Source organism: Lissotriton vulgaris, chromosome 3_1 (genome assembly GCF_964263255.1).
Source record: "Lissotriton vulgaris chromosome 3_1, aLisVul1.2, whole genome shotgun sequence".
NCBI classification, from domain to species: Eukaryota; Metazoa; Chordata; class Amphibia; order Caudata; family Salamandridae; genus Lissotriton; species Lissotriton vulgaris.
Genome location: NC_141689.1, coordinates 633,940,027 through 633,959,016, shown reverse-complemented (window position 1 = coordinate 633,959,016; position 18,990 = coordinate 633,940,027). Strand labels below are relative to the sequence as shown.

Here is an 18,990-nt window from a genome sequence, read left to right as displayed (position 1 = left end):
GTCACCAAGTGATGATCTGACCATGGCACCGCCGTCGGATGTTCTACCAATAGCCTTTTTCAATTTGAAAAAATGGGGTCCACTAGGTGTCCTAATTGATGAGTGGCATGTGTAGACTTCAGTTCTAATTGGAGCCCCGCCATCTACAGTAAATCGAATTATTCCATCAACATTTTTTTATGATCAGTTATAATGGACAATCTCCCATCTGAAAGTCTTCTGTAGAAGTTTTATTGTAAATTCCAAGAAACGATACTTCAAATTCAGTCATTCCATCATAAAAACAGCCGACACATGTTTCAGGGAAGAATCTGCTTCATCAGGGCCACATTATATAAAACAGTAATGATCTCCTTTTTCAGCCCACAAACTCACTGACTCACAATAGAGTAAAAATGCAAATCCTAGTTCTTGAACATTAGCTCTTACTAACCAAACATTGTGGTTGATACCATTGAGAGAGCGAAATTTGAATATAAAGTATATCGTAACCATATTTAGACGTATATGTTATAAACGTAGGAATGAAATATATAACGCAATGTGAAGTTGATGACTATAGCATAAAGTCAATTAAAATGATATCATGGTATAGGAAATGTATAACTGTATTCATATTAGAATGTATTAGATCTAGAAGGCCGTATACGTAGTGGGCTAATGTAGAAATGCCTACGAACAGTAGAACGTGCAGAGTAGAATTCAAATACGTGTGTAACTTTAAATGCAGAAACGAAGAGAAATGCAACATGGAGAAATGTGCAGAGAGCATACATAACGATGTAATCAATGAGAATATAAAGTTAGGTTCCATGTATAGGGTTTATATTCTAGGTATGAAATTATATTCTGTGTGAACTTTATATTCTATGTAAAATTGTATTCGTTTAGAAGAAACGTAATTACTAAAGGTGTTCATATATAAATGTATGTTAAAGGTTATACTGTGTAGAAGAAGTTTGTAGGAATGCTAGAAGAGTTTAGGTCATTTGTGATTATAACCTGACTAACCGAGAGTTCGCAGGAGCATAGTCCAATGTATGTAATTTAGTGGGCTCACAGGAGTCGTGAATAGTCTTTACATGAAGGTGCGAGCCGAAGAGTCTAGCATTTGTTAGATTTAAGGTGACAAATGTCGAACGGAGTTTATTGCCTAAACATGAGAGGAGGCGATTGGAATTTGAGCTTTGTTTTGAATGACCATTCACAGGATCTCGTAAGGTCAGAGAAAGAGTCGTAATGTTAAGGTCTTGTTTAAGGTTATCTGACTTTGGATGAAAGTGTCAACTAAAAGTCGCCAACGAGAAGATGAAGATGACATCTAAGGAGAAGGGTCAACCTAACGGACGACGCGAAGAGATGAAGCAATGGAAAGAGCCAGAAACTGACATCATCGGGGAAAGTCCGTGGTGGGCGTCAAGGGGCGTTCCACCCACACTGTGATTGTGTATTTTAGGGACAGCACCCCGGGGATAAGATAGCGAAGAGCTCAGAGAGAGAACAGCGAGAGGCAAGTTAGAAGGGTAGATGCCTTGAGCAGATGCGCTGAGAGAGATCAGAGCGCAAGGGAGCAGTAGGCCGAGGACCCTTAAAAGAGCGGATGGGTAGGCAGAGAGGGTACTGCTTCTTAAACTTAAGTTACCTTTAGAGGTTAAGAGAGTTTGAACTTCTTTGGAAGTCAAACTGCTGACACCTTTTTAGGGAAGAAACTTGCGAAGTAGGGATGTCACCTAGTATAGAGTAGGGACAGATGTAACTTGATTATTTTCTCTTTCTGTAGATGACGCAAAGGAACCACTTCACATCGAAACTTTAAATTGAGGATTAAGGAACTGATTTTGTATTCTTTGTATACTTTGAGATTTATCCTGAGAGGATTGTAATTTGCATTCAAATTTGACTTTATATAAAAACCTTAAAACTTTATCAGTTGTAAGTGGTTCTTCAGAGTGGCGTCATTTAATGGGGATGACTAAACCTGTGTGGGGGTGGTCTTTTACTCAATGACAGATACGAGCGGTCCAAACTTTACGAATGAGATAAACTATTAAATTGATTATAAATTGATACCAAAATCTCATTCCCCGCAGTTGGTAGCAGAGTAATGATGGTTATCTTCTTGAGGAAGACAACCTAGGCCAGGTTTAGTTTACCCCAAGGTCCCTAGTCATCGACGACCAGACGACGAATCCCTGCCGAAGAAGGTGCTGACGGTGCGTCGAGAGAAAAGCAGCAGAATCGGTCGAGAGTGAGTATAAGGGTCATGCGTTGTAAGATTGCGGTGTTTTATGTTGTTCCTGTGTTGTAATGTCAAGCGGAGTTGAATGCCTGTAGTGTGATTGAGGGAAGGTTGTGAGCGCGCGCAACCGGATAAAATCTTATGTCCAGAGGACTTAAGTGGTTCGGGTGTATCGAACACCCAGAGTAATTTGTCTACCATTTCATGGGGGTCATGAGGTACCATTGATCGCCCGCAGACCGATGATAGGGGGAGCGTTTGAGTGAGTGTATGAGTAAACGCATGCTGGTCGTACGTTTACTGTGTGTAAGTAACCTATCAGTTGAGGTGAACGTCTGACCGTACGAGGAAAGACGTCTCGCCAGTTGAGGTGGCAATTACAGTTAGACTGTGGCCGTACAGTCAGAGAAAAGTGATCGCTTGGACGGAAGTAGTCATTTTTCAGCGTATGAATGAAACGCATGTGAGATCGCGAGACGAGTTGAGAAACGAAGGAAATTGCTGCAGAGGGAACAAGTGACGTCAGCGTAGAGTCGCGCTGAGATTGGTCAATCGGCGTAGAACAGCGTTGAGATAGGCTGACTAGCGAGAGTCGCACCGGGATTGGTGGTTGTCATCGGGACGTAAATAAGGAAGAGAATTAATAAAAGGAAAATCGTAGATCATCAAAAATGAAGTGCTTTAAGGGTTTAAGAAAGATCTTTAGGAAGAATAGAAGAAACTTATATGCCGGAGAAGAAGCTCCACCAGAAGGCACACCAGCTTATCATATGGCAGTAAATGTAGGCTTACACTCGATATTATGGATTTCCGAGTGGAATAGGCTAACAGAAGGAGAAAAGGAATTGATGTTTCCGAGATTCGGAACATTTAAGCTAGACGTGTTGAACCAATTGAAAGCGGTAATGCTTGCAACAAGACCTCTACCGAGGCCAACACAATTCGAAGCTCTTAGTGCATGGTTTAAAGCAGCACACGCAAAAGGCGTAAAGAGGCGTCAAGAAAGAGTGAGACGATCAGTAAAGGCATTACAGGATGCTAAATGGGATGAGGAAGCTAAGAAGTGGAGAGTGCAAAAGATAGAAGCAGACAAACTGTTCACCATGATAGAAGCTACGGGAGAAAAGAAACCCCTAGAAGAGGAAGACGAGGATAGCGAAACGGAAGAAGAACTGTTAGAGAGGCTGTTAACAGAGAGACCACCTCCGTATAGTGGTGAATCCGCAAGTCCCATATTACAGCAAGGGGAAGGAGCTAGATGGGGAGAATATAAATCGATCCCAGTAACAGAGTGGGACTCCAACAAGAGTGAGGAAATACCCCAAACTAGTTCCGAACAGAGAGTAGTGGGAAGATTCGTGGTCCAGAAGGTGCCAGAGACGCAATGTGCAAGGTCGTACCAAATGCCAGACGCTTTACAAGTACCTGTTACCATAGGCCCTATTGTGTCAATCTACAACCCAGAGGGGGTCCAACAGGAGGAACAGGCACGATGGGACAGGGAAAGGGCAGAGATGGAGAATAGGAATAACACGATGAATCCTCAAAGACAGAGATTAGCACCAGTAAGTCGAAGTACCCCATTAGATTCCGCGACGGGTCCCTGGATAGAACAAGGGGGTCAAAGAGGATCAATGGATTTGAGGGGACCAAAACCGAAATCCTATAAGGAATTAAGGGAATATCTGAAAGAATGGGACACGGCTGAAGAGGCTAGGAATAAAAGTTTAGAAACAGGAGCTGAATGGAGAGACCAGGATAACAAGGTCCTCTCTCATTGTGGAGCTGGCGAAAGCAGCCCAGAGTGGGAGAGAGGGAGTCAAGGAAGCGGAAGAGATAATTGCCCTACCATTAGTGGCAATAGGCAAACGTGCGATGACAGGAGTGCAGGGTGTGGCGAAGTGCCTCGCGTCACCTTTAGTGAAGGAGAACGAAGGACGCAGGAATACCGGAACACTTTCAGATGCACACACCATACTCCGGATGAAAATGTTCAACATTGGAATCACGGAAACATGGAGGGTCGCGAAGCGTCTCGACATGCATCCGGTGATAGTGGACGAAGTCATGAGAATTTAGGGAGCCGCGAAACGTCTCTCCATACATCCGGTGATCACGAAAGAGATCGCGGGAGCATGGAGAGCCATGAAGGACCTTATCGTCTGTTAAGTGATACCAGACAGCAAGCGAGTTACAGTGGTTTAGAACAGCACGGAGGATCTTATCTTGTATCCGGAGAAACCGAACTGAAAAGACGGAGTGTAGGAGTAAGGGATGGAGTATTGTTCCACCACACCCCAAGGGAAGATGGAAAGGCTTGGGATTTAGAGAGGTGGGAACAAAGAGATGGAAGAAAGATTCCTCATAACTCACCTGTGCTCAGGCGTAGGGCGCATAGTGGAGGAGAGAGGGATGCAAGAGAACAACCTAGGACTGATGTACTGAAAGCCGAAATAAAAGCAAGGCGCATAGATGTAATGAGTTTAAAATCAGACTTAGATGAAATAATTGACGGCACAGTGGCAATCGAGAGGTTAGATCTGTACGCTCCAGATGAGATACTGTTTTTATCCAAGGATGTTACTCGAAAGGCAAGAGCAGCTCATGAAAAGTTATCTGAATTGGCTGACAAGTACATGATAGATATATCACGAACTAAGGCTTTGCAGGCCAATCATAGGCTAAATTGCACAGACCTAGATTTGGATGAACGAAGAACGATTGGACTGAGAGTACACATAAGGGAATTGGTCATGTGTATTAGAATTTGGAGAGATCTGGATAGATGGGAGGAAAGATGGTCCAAGAAGGGGTCTGTCAGACGGAGTACACTTGTGAAGTCTCAGGATACAGACCTAATGCGAATGGAAGCTTTTCCTTTGCGAGAAATCACGAACGGAAACTACGTGCATGTACCATGGAGTAGGGGGGATTTAGCGGCATTCACTAATTCCTTCCCGAAACTTAGAGAAAATCCCGTTGAGTGGTACAAGCAGGTAGAGAGATTCGTGAAGATCTCTAAGGTTCTCTGGATCGATTTGAACACATTGTTCGATATCGTGGTACCCGGAGATTTGTGGACGGCATGCAAACTTAGTATTGAATGGCCCACTTGTGAGCCTCAGAGAGATACACAGACAGGTGGTCCATCAGACAGAGTCATGGAAAAATACGAAAGGGTAATAACATGGCTGAAAGAGAAAGTGCCGGTGCAAGACATAGACTGGGTTAAGATAGATCGAACAACTCAGGAGCCTAAAGAGACAGTTCACGAGTTCTATGAGAGGTTATTGAAAGCATTCAAACAGTATAGTGGCTTGGACGTAATGGATCCTAAGGACATAGGACAGTTTGTGTCGAAGTTTGTTCTCGGATTGAGACCAGACATAAGCCTAATGATTCAACAGCACTTGATCTGTTGGCAGAACAAACCTTTAGACGAAATTCTGAGGTATGCTAGATACTGTAGCGATGAGATAGACTCGAAGGCAAAGAAACTCAAGGAAAAGTTAATGTTAGTACAGATGCAAGCAGCTGGAAAGGGTGGACAGCGACAGCAGGGAACAGGAGCGCAGGCAAAGAAACAGAATAATCAGAGCAGAGAAGAGGAAGAAAGACCGAGACCGAGAATGGATATCGCAACACTGAAAAGGACAACTAGGTGTCATCAGTGTAACGAGGTGGGACATTGGAGACGCGAGTGTCCTTACAATATTGAGACAGGGGAATTAGAACAGGAGGAGGAAGAGGTACAGAACAACTTGGTTAAGGGAGCAACAGTCCCGAAGGGAAAGTTTATCAAAGGGGGGACTCAGACTCCTCGAGCCCCGTTTCCTCAACCGCCTCGAATTGCGAATGGAGGGAAAACCTATAGACAAATGCCATTGTTCGTAGGAGGAGAAGAATGCTACTACGTTGATCCTCTTACAGGGCAACGAGTGAATAGGGAAGAAGATTGTACTTTAGGAGCAGCCCTGGAAGTAGATCAGAGGGGACCATACGTAGAAGCTGAAGTAGCTGGATGTCCTACGACCTTTTTGGTGGATACGGGAGCCACTCGATCCACGTTGAGATCAGCGGTAGTCCCAGGTCTGCCGATATCAGGAGAAATGATTCAGGTGGTAGGAGTCGCAAACAAGAGGATGACGAATCCCCTGACAGAACCAGTGTCAGTAAAGATAGGGAATTACAGTGACGAACATCAGTTTGTGATCTGTGATTCTAGCCCGGTGTGTTTGTTAGGAAGAGACCTGTTGTGTAAACTGAATTGCACAATACATTGCACACCTGAAGGAGTAGAAGTACAGACCAACGATGAAGATGCCGATTTCAAAGTTGTAAATTCGCAAGAATGTGTGGAATTATATCCTACCCTGACAGTGGAGGAGCTTCCACAGGACTTGAGGGAGAAAGTGTCAGCTGAGGTGTGGGATTTCACTGGAGAAGAAATAGGCTTGATCAAAGGAGTAGAACCAGTAAAGATCTTGGTAAGACTCAATGCTGAGTACCCAAGAACACCACAATACAAGTTGACACCAGAGACGATTGCAGGAATAAAGCCTGTGATCGAATCCATGATTAAACAGGGAATACTGAAGGAGATCGTGGGTAGTCCATGTAACTCACCGATTATGGGTTTGCAGAAGCCTAGTGGAAAATACAGAATAGTGCAGGATCTTCGAAAGATTAATAATATTGTTGTCTCATGTTGTCCAGTGGTACCGAATCCATCAGTGATATTATTTCAGATACCATTCCAAGCTGAATGGTTTACAGTGATAGATTTGTGTCAGGCTTTCTTTTCGATACCTTTGGATGAAGAGAGCCAGTATCTTTTCGCTTTTAAGCTGGAAGATCGTGTTTTAACATGGTGTCGTATCCCTCAGGGGTATACAGAAAGCCCATCGATTTTTAACCAGCTTTTAAAGAGAAATCTTGAAAGTCTAGTACTGCCCAAGAACTCAGTTCTAGTCCAGTACATAGACGACCTCCTAGTTGCGTCAGAGACAGAGGAAGCTTGCAGAGAGGACACCATAACCTTGTTAAATCATTTGGCCGAGAACGGGCACAAGGTGTCACCAAGTAAATTGCAATACTGTAAGACTGAAGTGCAATACTTGGGTCACAGGATTGAAAAGGGGAAACGGAAGGTGTCTCCAGACAGAATAGAGGCGATTATGAAAATGAACGCGCCTACAACACAAAGAGAGGTCAGGATGTTTCTAGGCATGGTCGGTTATTGTCGACAGTGGATAGCTAACTTTTCGCTGAAGGCAAAGCCGTTATTACAACTGACGCACAAAGGAGTGAGTGATCCGGTACCATGGGACAAAGACTGTTTGATGGCATTTTTGCAGCTGAGGGAGGACTTATGTCGTGCCCCGGCTTTAGGAATGCCTGACTATACAAAACCATTTTTGCTTTACTGCTGCGAAAGAGAGGGATGCGCTTTAGCAGTTTTAGCTCAGATCCACGGAGATGCGCGTAGGCCAGTGGCGTATTTTTCGGCTACATTAGATCCAGTAGCCGCAGCGTTGCCCGGATGTCTCAAATCCGTAGCTGCAACGGGTGTCAGCATTGAAAGATCTGAAAGCGTGGTGATGGGACATCAGTTAGTGGTGTACGTACCGCATTCTGTGGAATTGTTAATGACCAGGACTAAGACTCAGCATCTGACGAATAGCAGGCTCACACGCTACGAGCAAGTCATACTGGCTGCCGAGAATGTGACCCTAAAAAGATGCTCTGTCTTGAATCCTGCAACTTTGATGCCACTTCCGAATGAAGTGGAAGATGAAAATTGTACAGATCATGACTGCCTCGATGTGACTGAACTATGCACCAAACCGAGACCCGATATCGTAGATGAGCCATTGACTGACCCTGATGAAATTTTCTTTGTTGATGGTTCATGCGTAAGAGACGATATCGGTCAGCTGAGAGCAGCTTATGCAGTTTGCACGATTACCAGAGTTATAGAAGCCGCTTGCCTGGAAGGAGTACATTCCGAACAGGTAGCTGAAATTGTTGCTTTGACTCGTGCTTGCTTAGCAGGCGACAAACTTCGAGTCACCATATACACCGATAGCCAGTATGGTTTCGGGGTAGTTCACGATTATGGGCAGTTATGGTCTCAAAGAGGTTACATGACCTCCTCGGGTTCTCCCATTAGGAATGGAGAATTCGTGAGATTACTGTTAGAAGCATTGCAAGGTCCGTCAGCCATAGCCGTTGTCAAGTGTGCCGCGCACACTAAAAATGTAGACTTTGTGTCGCAGGGCAATCGCTATGCTGATGAAGTAGCGCGTTATTGCGCAGAACAAGGATATTCTCACACTAATGTGAAAGTGGGGGGAGTACAGGAAAGAACTGAATTGACCATGTTGTTAGACACAGTGGATACGTGGGATGAATTAAGGAGTGTTCAGGAGAATGCACCAGATGTTGAGAAAAAGGGCTGGGAAACAGCGGGTTGTGAGAAAAGCGAAATGAATTTTTGGGTTTCTGCCGATGGGAGAGCAGTTTTACCAAATGAGCTTGTTAGTCCAATGGCAAGGAAATTGCATGGATCAGCACATATAGGAAGAGATGCAATGGTGAGAGTATTCAGACAAACGTGGTTTAATCCTAAATTTAGAGTAGCGGCAGAAGCAGTGTGTCAGCGATGTGCGATTTGTCAGCAACTAAACGTGGGAAAGAGAACACCAGTTACATTGAGTCATATAGGAAGGTCTGGGGGGCCTTTCAATAGAATGCAGCTTGATTTTATAGAAATGCCTCCATGTAACAGACTCAGATACGTTTTAGTGATTGTCTGCATATTTTCTAGATGGGTTGAGGCTTACCCTACACGTAGATGCGATACACTTACAGTAGCGAAACTGTTACTTAGAGAGTTAATACCGAGGTTTGGGGTGCCATCCTCTTTGGAATCGGACAGAGGAACTCATTTCAACAGCGAAATAGTGAAGATGTTGTGCTCAGCTTTGAATATTGATCAGAAGTTACACTGCAGCTATCGACCAGAAGCTTCAGGGATTGTAGAACAAATCAACAGTACAATCAAGTCCAGACTGGCTAAAGTTTGTTCATCGACGTCCCTGAGTTGGCCAGACGCACTTCCAGTGGTTCTTATGAGCATACGTAGCACCCCTGATAGGAAAACAGGCCTCTCTCCACATGAAGTGCTAATGGGGAGAGCTATGAGATTGCCATCGGTTCCAACTGCAGCGCTAGTGAACATCACAGACGACTTGATTTTGGACTACTGCAAGGGACTATCTGATGCCATTAATTCTGTGTCCCTCCAGGTCCAGGCTGCAGAGGTTCCATCAGCACAAGACTTGTGCCATGACCTGAGTCCTGGAGACTGGGTCCTGGTGAAAAAGCATGTCAGGAAGAACTGCTTAGACGTGCGCTGGAGAGGACCGTTTCAAGTCATACTTGTCACGAACACAGCGGTGAAGTGTGGAGGTCTGCCAAACTGGATACATGCCTCACACACTCGAAGAGTGCCAACACCTCTAGAAGAAACAGCTCCTCTCTCGGATGAGAATCCGGCGGAAAGCGGAGAAGCCATAGAGGGGGAAAGCCAAGCTGTGGAGGTGATCGAAGAGACTGAACCCGTGTTGGAACAAGTCGACGAAGGTCAAGACACTAGCGAGACCGAAGTCGCCTCAGGAGAAGAGAGTAACTGGGAAACTGAATCGGATACTGAACAAACTGAGAGTGACCAAGAGACTGGTCCAAGAACAAGGAGCAGAAGAACAAGGAGTGAAGAAGCCAGTTGGCCGGAGAGAAAGAAAAGGCCAAGCTCGGAGGAAAAGCAAGAAAGAACTCTTGTCCCGATCGCTGAAGAATCGGATCAGGAGGAAGTAACGACAGACTCAGGAACTGAGAGTCCACGAAGGTCGAGAAGGGTACGTGTGCCCTGTAGAAGGTACGCCACCCCAGAGTGGACTTATCTAGCAGATGTCTTGGGGACAGAAATCTGGGAGAGTGAAGAGTGTGAAAGTAATCGATCTCGATCCATTTGTGGCAGTGGAGATATGGATGTTGACGCCTGGACTCGAGACTGAGGGGTTACTGACTTTCACACTTCCCATACCCCCATACTTGAGTCGGATTAAGGATTTAGTGTTGAACAGATTACAATTTCCAACCTTTGGTCATCAAATATCAGAGGAAGAAGACAAAGTCATTCGTTTTGAGCTATTGGAACTAGTTGCAAGAGCTGCAGGTCCGAGAATAATTGTTGATGCATAGAGACTTTTGTATATAAGCTATAAAGAAGAAGATAACCTAGCGCCGAGTGGAAAGAAGGATAAAATTAGGGTTTACATTTAGAGGACGGAGAAGGGTTAGGGTTGTCTGTTGTTAAAAATAAAGAGACACTGTTGCGAAAAAGAGATCTTTTTGTTGATAAAAAGGAACTTTACAAACCGAGAAGAAAACAAGGCAAGCTAAGGACTGAACTGATAAGCTTTTCGCAAGGGAAGGAGTCACGCTGTTTTGACAACATGGAGAACGGCAACCCAAACAGAAAAGCTAGATGTATAGTAGGTACACTTATAGCAATATTGATATCTCTCATAATTACAGTAGTGACAATATCATACATAGTAGGACATGAAAACGATAAAGAAATAGCAAATGTAAAATTTGTAACGACTTTGAAACCTGCTCTTGTGGGAAAGAAGGAGGAGAGCAATGTTATACGTGAAAAGGCGTTACTAGCAGATGAAACTCGTAGATTACACGTAGACGAGTCACAGGGAAATTTTAGGTCAAACGCATATGCAAAACTATTATACGAGTATATTGATGCCATGGAGGCCAAAGATTGCTACGTTTGTATGCAATTGCCGGCTTCTGTAGATGAGGGCATTCGATATCATCATCTCCCATTGACTTATGGGATAACATGTAGCTTACTGCTTAGTATATTTTATGGTAGAGAAGGATTTGAGTACTACTTTTCAAATTATGATTCGGTACTGCCTGAAGTTCCGAATTATAAGCAAATGAATAAGTGGGACTATTACAAAAAGGAGGATAGACTAGCCAAATTCTTTCTTCCTTGGGATACGTTAGATACATCATATGCACGCAGAAATAATCTGACTTGCAAAGTGTCAGAGGTAGAAAAGAAGTTTATAGGACAAGTAGATGACCGATACAGAAGGCAGAAAATTTTAAAAATGTCAGGACAATGGAAACCTGATTGGACCGAAGAAGAGAAGGCACATAAAAAGAAAGGAAGTAATGGTCCAATAGCACTGGATAGAACGCAGAAAGGAAAGTTATGTTTAACTCGAAGCAAGACATATTATGAGAGTGAATTCGTAGGGGAAGTGAATTGCGAACATGCTTTTCGACTAGAGTACTACACGAAAGATTTTATGAAAGGGATGCAAGCTATTCCTAATGTATATTTTGTATGTGGGAGAAGTGCCTATGTAAAACTGCCTGACAATTGGTATGGTTCGTGTTACTTGGCAATTGTCTTCCCCAAAATATATCATGCAAAGGATTTAGCGATAATAGAAAGAAAGGCTTCGACAAGAATGAAAAGGGAAGTAGGAGAAGCAGAAGTAGTAGGAGACGTATTTGGAGCGATGTTTCCTATGTTGGGTTTAATACTTAACGATGTTAAGATCAGGAGACTAGCTACAGTCGTAGATAGATTATCTGCAAGTACTGCAAGGTCATTAATGCTAATAGAAGGTGAGATGCAATCGATCAGAGCAATGGTTCTTCAGAATCGACTTGCTCTTGATGTGATATTAGCAAAAGAAGGCGGAGTTTGCAAGGCTTTGAAGGTTCAGGAATGTTGTACTTATATTCCTGATAATTCAAAACCACTTGAGAAGGTTATAAGAAACATTACACAGATTCAACAAGAAATCGAAGATTTGACAAAAATAAATGTTTGGGAAAAAGTAGGTAATGGAGTAGGGAAAGTTGGGAGTTGGTTTGCTAACCTTGGCAAAAGTATAGTGTGGTACATATTAAAACCTGTATTAATAGTATTAATTTGCATAATTACATTGTTAGGATTTGTGAAACTATATAAATGGTATAGGACGAACCGGTTACAAAGATCTATGAGAGAGCAGGAAAGGAAATTAGCTGCTTTACAAGATCAACAGTATAAAAGCTTGAGGGCACTTGAAATGATGAAAAGAGGGAATGATGTAACTAGTTCTGTTTAAGAGGTGTATTCAAATTGCTTTTAGTGATGACTCCTAAAAGTCATCAAAGGGGGGAACTGAGAGAGCGAAATTTGAATATAAAGTATATCGTAACCATATTTAGACGTATATGTTATAAACGTAGGAATGAAATATATAACGCAATGTGAAGTTGATGACTATAGCATAAAGTCAATTAAAATGATATCATGGTATAGGAAATGTATAACTGTATTCATATTAGAATGTATTAGATCTAGAAGGCCGTATACGTAGTGGGCTAATGTAGAAATGCCTACGAACAGTAGAACGTGCAGAGTAGAATTCAAATACGTGTGTAACTTTAAATGCAGAAACGAAGAGAAATGCAACATGGAGAAATGTGCAGAGAGCATACATAACGATGTAATCAATGAGAATATAAAGTTAGGTTCCATGTATAGGGTTTATATTCTAGGTATGAAATTATATTCTGTGTGAACTTTATATTCTATGTAAAATTGTATTCGTTTAGAAGAAACGTAATTACTAAAGGTGTTCATATATAAATGTATGTTAAAGGTTATACTGTGTAGAAGAAGTTTGTAGGAATGCTAGAAGAGTTTAGGTCATTTGTGATTATAACCTGACTAACCGAGAGTTCGCAGGAGCATAGTCCAATGTATGTAATTTAGTGGGCTCACAGGAGTCGTGAATAGTCTTTACATGAAGGTGCGAGCCGAAGAGTCTAGCATTTGTTAGATTTAAGGTGACAAATGTCGAACGAAGTTTATTGCCTAAACATGAGAGGAGGCGATTGGAATTTGAGCTTTGTTTTGAATGACCATTCACAGGATCTCGTAAGGTCAGAGAAAGAGTCGTAATGTTAAGGTCTTGTTTAAGGTTATCTGACTTTGGATGAAAGTGTCAACTAAAAGTCGCCAACGAGAAGATGAAGATGACATCTAAGGAGAAGGGTCAACCTAACGGACGACGCGAAGAGATGAAGCAATGGAAAGAGCCAGAAACTGACATCATCGGGGAAAGTCCGTGGTGGGCGTCAAGGGGCTATCCACCCACACTGTGATTGTGTATTTTAGGGACAGCACCCCGGGGATAAGATAGCGAAGAGCTCAGAGAGAGAACAGCGAGAGGCAAGTTAGAAGGGTAGATGCCTTGAGCAGATGCGCTGAGAGAGATCAGAGCGCAAGGGAGCAGTAGGCCGAGGACCCTTAAAAGAGCGGATGGGTAGGCAGAGAGGGTACTGCTTCTTAAACTTAAGTTACCTTTAGAGGTTAAGAGAGTTTGAACTTCTTTGGAAGTCAAACTGCTGACACCTTTTTAGGGAAGAAACTTGCGAAGTAGGGATGTCACCTAGTATAGAGTAGGGACAGATGTAACTTGATTATTTTCTCTTTCTGTAGATGACGCAAAGGAACCACTTCACATCGAAACTTTAAATTGAGGATTAAGGAACTGATTTTGTATTCTTTGTATACTTTGAGATTTATCCTGAGAGGATTGTAATTTGCATTCAAATTTGACTTTATATAAAAACCTTAAAACTTTATCAGTTGTAAGTGGTTCTTCAGAGTGGCGTCATTTAATGGGGATGACTAAACCTGTGTGGGGGTGGTCTTTTACTCAATGACAGATACGAGCGGTCCAAACTTTACGAATGAGATAAACTATTAAATTGATTATAAATTGATACCAAAATCTCATTCCCCGCACCATGATAAGGATTCTTAGCGGTTGGCAGCAGCACACCAGTATTCCTAGATCATGGCAAAAAACTGCTTTGAGACATAAACAGAGCCATAAGTCAGGTGGTTGGACTGTCAAAAAGTGTGCTGAGACTTTAAAGCCTAAAAAACCAAAAGATTATTTAAAACAATGGTATTTTGCTCGGTGCAGTTTAAATCCGTATTCTTTTTGAGCATACGCAGCCTTCCTAAAAACCACCTACAGGTGTCTACTCATTGAAAGCAATACAAGATTACATGAGCTACTTAGACATGCACTTGGTATGAACTTGCACCTCTTCTTCATGGTACAAAATAGCTAAGCCCCTTTGTCCTCAGTCTTTGCAGTCAGTTGTTAGACTGTTGACAGCCTTAATGCTATCGTTCCTGCGATGGCAAGAATCCGTGTAAATGATAGATGGTTGCAACATTATAATGTAAATGTGGTTTATGACTGCTGGATGCTTATAATCAGAGTTCATAAATTAGTGATTATGGTCAGATAATGATGTGAGTGACTTTCATGATGGACTTACTTGTCAGGTTGGTAGTACTGGACCAGTTGCAATGAATTCTCTCGCGACATTTTTGGCGGTTGTGATAGTTATCTAAAAAAAAGGATCACAGATGATTTACTTTCAATAATAGATATACACATATATTGTTAAACATATAGGGCTCAATGTTTTACAGGTGTTAATGGCAATTTTTGTGCGTACTTTTTCACATGCATTCCCCTGAGATAAGTGACTAACAGCCTGATTCATGAAGTAAAATTGCGCCCGCAATCGCTGCGAAAATGCAATTGCGGGCGCAATTTCCGTAATCGGCATTCAACATCAAAATTGCGAACTCGCAAACACATAATAGCAAATTCGCTATTATATTCGCAGAATCCCGGTAGGAGAGCATTAGCGAATCGGAAAAAGCGACAAACCACGGATTCTGCGAAATAAATAGCAAATTCGCTATACAATCGCAATCGGTATGCATGAAAAATCGCAAATAGCGAAAAACCCAAAAATCGCAGTTTGCGCCGCGCAAATTAAGGACAACTCAAAGCAGGTGGTAACCATAAAAGCCATGCAAAAATTACATTTAAAAAACCGTTGGCCAATCACCAACAAGTTCAGGCCTGACCAATCACACATAAGGACAATCAGCAGCAGCAGCATTAGGAGTTCCACAATGCCAGGAATGTACATGGTGGTGAGGCGTCGAAGGCTACAGCGATTAGCACGGAGGAGACGCAGGATCCAGGACAGGATTTTCCGCCAGCGGGTCACCTTGCTGGGCCAAACCAGAGAGCAGATATATGCAAAATACAGGCTGAATGGGGAAATGATAATGCAGCTAATACAGGACCTTGACCCCCTGATGCAGCACCCAACAAGCCGTACCAATGCGGTGCCTACACATGTGCAGGTATTGTGTAGCCTTCACCTCCTGGCCTCCGGGAGTTTCCAGGGGATAGTAGCGGCTGCTGGAGGGATATCCCAGCCCACCATGTCACGCTGCCTCCACACTTTTGTTGACGCCATGCTCACCCAGCTACACCGTCACATCAAATTTCCCGCCAGCCAACAGGAATTGGACTTGACCAAGCTACAATTCTACAATGTAGCCCATTTTCCACATGTACTCAGATGCATAGACTGTACCCACGTCGCCATCTGCCCACCAGCTGCCAAGGAGTATATGTTCCGCAATAGAAAGTCCTACCACTCCCTGAACATCCAGATGGTCTGCAATGCTAAGACATACATCACTGACATTGTCGCACAGTACCCAGGGAGTAGCCATGACTCCTTCATATTCCGGCACAGCGGCCTCCACACACGACTGGTCAGGGGAGAGTTTGGGGAAGGACACCTACTTGGTAAGTACACTTTGTCGACAATGTCACATTGCTATGAAGTAACAGCGCAGCACAGGCAATCACCATCTGCTCCTCTCATTCAGGTGACAGTGGCTACGCCCTCCGTGAATACCTCCTGACCCCATACCTCAACCCTGCTAAATCACAGCAACGGCGCTACAATATTGCACACATACGGACAAGGAATTGCATAGAAAGGACATTTGGCCAGCTCAAGAGCAGGTTCCGCATACTGCACAAGATAGGTGGGGCCATGTATTACAGTCCTGCAGTGTGCTGCCGCATTGTGGCTGTCTGCGCAATACTACATAACATTGCAACCAAGCGCCGGATACCTGTCGACATCTCTGGCAGTGAATCTGAAGGGGACAACCGGCCACCTGCACATGCGCGCCATGCACGCGGGGAGAACCCAGCTGAAGGCCACAGACGTCGCAACCACATCACAGTGAACAGTTTCTAGTGCACCCTCTTCCCTCACCCCACAAATCACTAATGCATGCAAAATGTAATAATGACACAACGCTAATGTGTGCTGCAAAATAAATGTATTTGTTTCTATCACAAAAAAGGTACCAGTTCAACTATCTTCCACTAACAGTATTACTGCATACTGCGCTGAGTAGTCATCGCAGCAGTGTTGGCCTCCATGGCTGCAGTCATGCGGGCCATTCCCTCCCCCACACCTGCCATGGCTGCAGTCATGTTGTCCATGCGGTCCCCCATACCTGCCATGGCCGCCGTCATGCGGTCCATGCGGTCAGCGACTCCGGCCACATTGTGCCCAATCTTGTGCAGCTGGAGCTGAATGGCACCTTGCTGCCGTGCCTGGCGCTGATGGATTCTCAACATGCGTCTTTCGACACTCATACGCGCCAGCCCCTGTCCATTGCCACTCCTGCTGCTTGCTGCAGTGGTGTGCTGGCGAGACCTGCCATGCCTGCTCTGCTGGCCTGACACTGTGGCTGGCCGCTGTGTTGTAACTGTTGCGGGCCCAGATGTTGTAGCACCAGCTGCTGGTGGTGTCACAGCAGGCGTAGCTAGTGCGGCAGGGACTGGAGGCACACTAGTCGCCGGCCTGGCTGGGGCTGTAGGTGGTGCGCCAGATGCAGGGGGCACAATAGTCGCAGGCCTGGCTGTGGCTGTAGGTGGTGCGCCAGATGCAGGGGGCACACTAGTCGCTGGCCTGGCTGTGGCTGTAGGTGGTGCGCCAGACGCAGGGGGAACACTGCTGGTGGACCTGGCTGCTGGTGTTGTTGCAGCAGCAGGGGCTGGTGCCTGTGTTTGTGGTGGCACCTCCTCCTCCTGGGCCTCCTCATCAATTTGCAGCCTTTCACTGTCGCTGCTTTCAGCGCCACCTGTGAGGGTAAGTGGACGATCATTAGTTGCATGTATCTGTCAGACGTGCGGTTGCTACATGCATGCTGGGTGACATTCCCTGAATGGCTGTGGCTTTGCGTACTTTGGAACCTGTCTCGCTGCATTGTGCTACTACTACATTGTGGCCACACTACATCTCCCACAATGCTTTAGGGCATTCCCTGATGTGCAACAATGGCATGACTATGGGACATTATGGGAGCCTATTTGGTCATGGACATTCATAGGGGACAGGGTCGCAATCGCATGCCACTTACCTTGGGTGTCTTGGGTGGTGCGGGATGAGTCTAGACGTGTGAAGCCAATGCACGCCTCCCTCTCAAGGGTGTTTTCCACCTGGTCCTCCATGGGTGTGTTAGGAGGGACTGTAGGTCCGCCACCTCCAGTGCCCGACGACTCTCCAAGGCGCTCCGCCACCTTCTCTTTGGCACGACCTCGGAGGTCGTACCATCTTTTTTTCAGTTCTTCTAGTGACCTATCGGCCACACCCACGGAGTTGACAGTGGAGGCAAATCCCTGCCAGATCCTCCTTTTTTCTTGCTCCGGGACCCTCCTGGAGTCTTTACCAAAGAGTTTGTCGTGGTTGGCCACCACCCCTTCAATCAAATGTTCGAGCTCCTGCTCTGAAAATTTGAGCTTCCTCTTCCGCCCTGTGGTGTTGCTGGGGCCAGGAACAGGTTCCTCTGACATGGCAGCAATGTAGTTGCAGAATACAAATCACCAGAATAGCAGCAGCTCTCCCACTTGCTCCCTCGAGGTCTGCCTCACTGTGGTGAATGGGGGTGGGAACTGGCTGCTTCCTGGTTGTGATGTCATCACTGTGCTCGAAATGCGACTTCCTGTTTTCCCGATCTCGTGATTTTGCGATCTCGCAAATAGCGATATCGCAAATAGCGATATCGCTATTTGCGAGTTCGCAATCCCGACGCGGGTAGCCGGAAATAGCGATTTTTCTGCGATTATCGGTAATCGCAAACGGAATTTGCGCCCGCGTGTGAATCGCATTTTTTTCTCGCTAATCTTCATGAATACAGATTTGCGATTTCTCAATAGCGAATCGCAATTTTTCGCTATTTGAGAATCGCAAAACCCGTTTTTCATGAATCAGGCGGCAAGTACTATTGTAGTTATTATATGGAAATACTAATAACAATACTGACCCTAGAGGTTTAACCTACTGATCAATTTCTTCTTTTCCATAATCTTAATGTATGCTTTCTTGTTTATCAGCCTATTTGATAACTTAAGAAGTTGTTATTTATTTACTATTCTCGCATAAATCAATTTCCTGCAGTAAATATTCTTAAGGTTGCCTGGACTCAGTTATTACTTTTAAAAAAACTAAAATTATTACAATTCTTTTATTTTTAATAAAGAAATGAGTGTTCAAAAAGTCTACATTTACATTTGAATATGCAATGATTTCTATAAAAAAGTATGTCAATTTCACAACAAAGCTTCGTGAATGGAGGCAAAGGGACCACAGGGGTCTGAGATAAGTCAAGTATCAGATGGGAGGAAAACTGGGAATGCTTAGACTAAGAGGGAAAATCGGATGATAAGAGACAGAGTGGA

At 44.2% G+C, this 18,990-nt stretch overlaps 1 protein-coding gene across 2 annotated transcripts in view; it reads right to left on the bottom strand.

Moving 5' to 3' along the window:
* FAM81B (family with sequence similarity 81 member B) overlaps positions 1–18,990 on the bottom strand; it is a 750,896-nt gene that overhangs the window by 661,950 nt on the left and 69,956 nt on the right. For both annotated transcript variants that reach the window (XM_086960923.1, XM_086960924.1), the window contains exon 2: positions 14,693–14,764. In XM_086960923.1, the coding sequence (XP_086817049.1) occupies positions 14,693–14,742 (50 nt within the window). In that variant the 5' untranslated portion in view covers positions 14,743–14,764. The remainder of the gene's footprint in view (positions 1–14,692; positions 14,765–18,990) is intronic.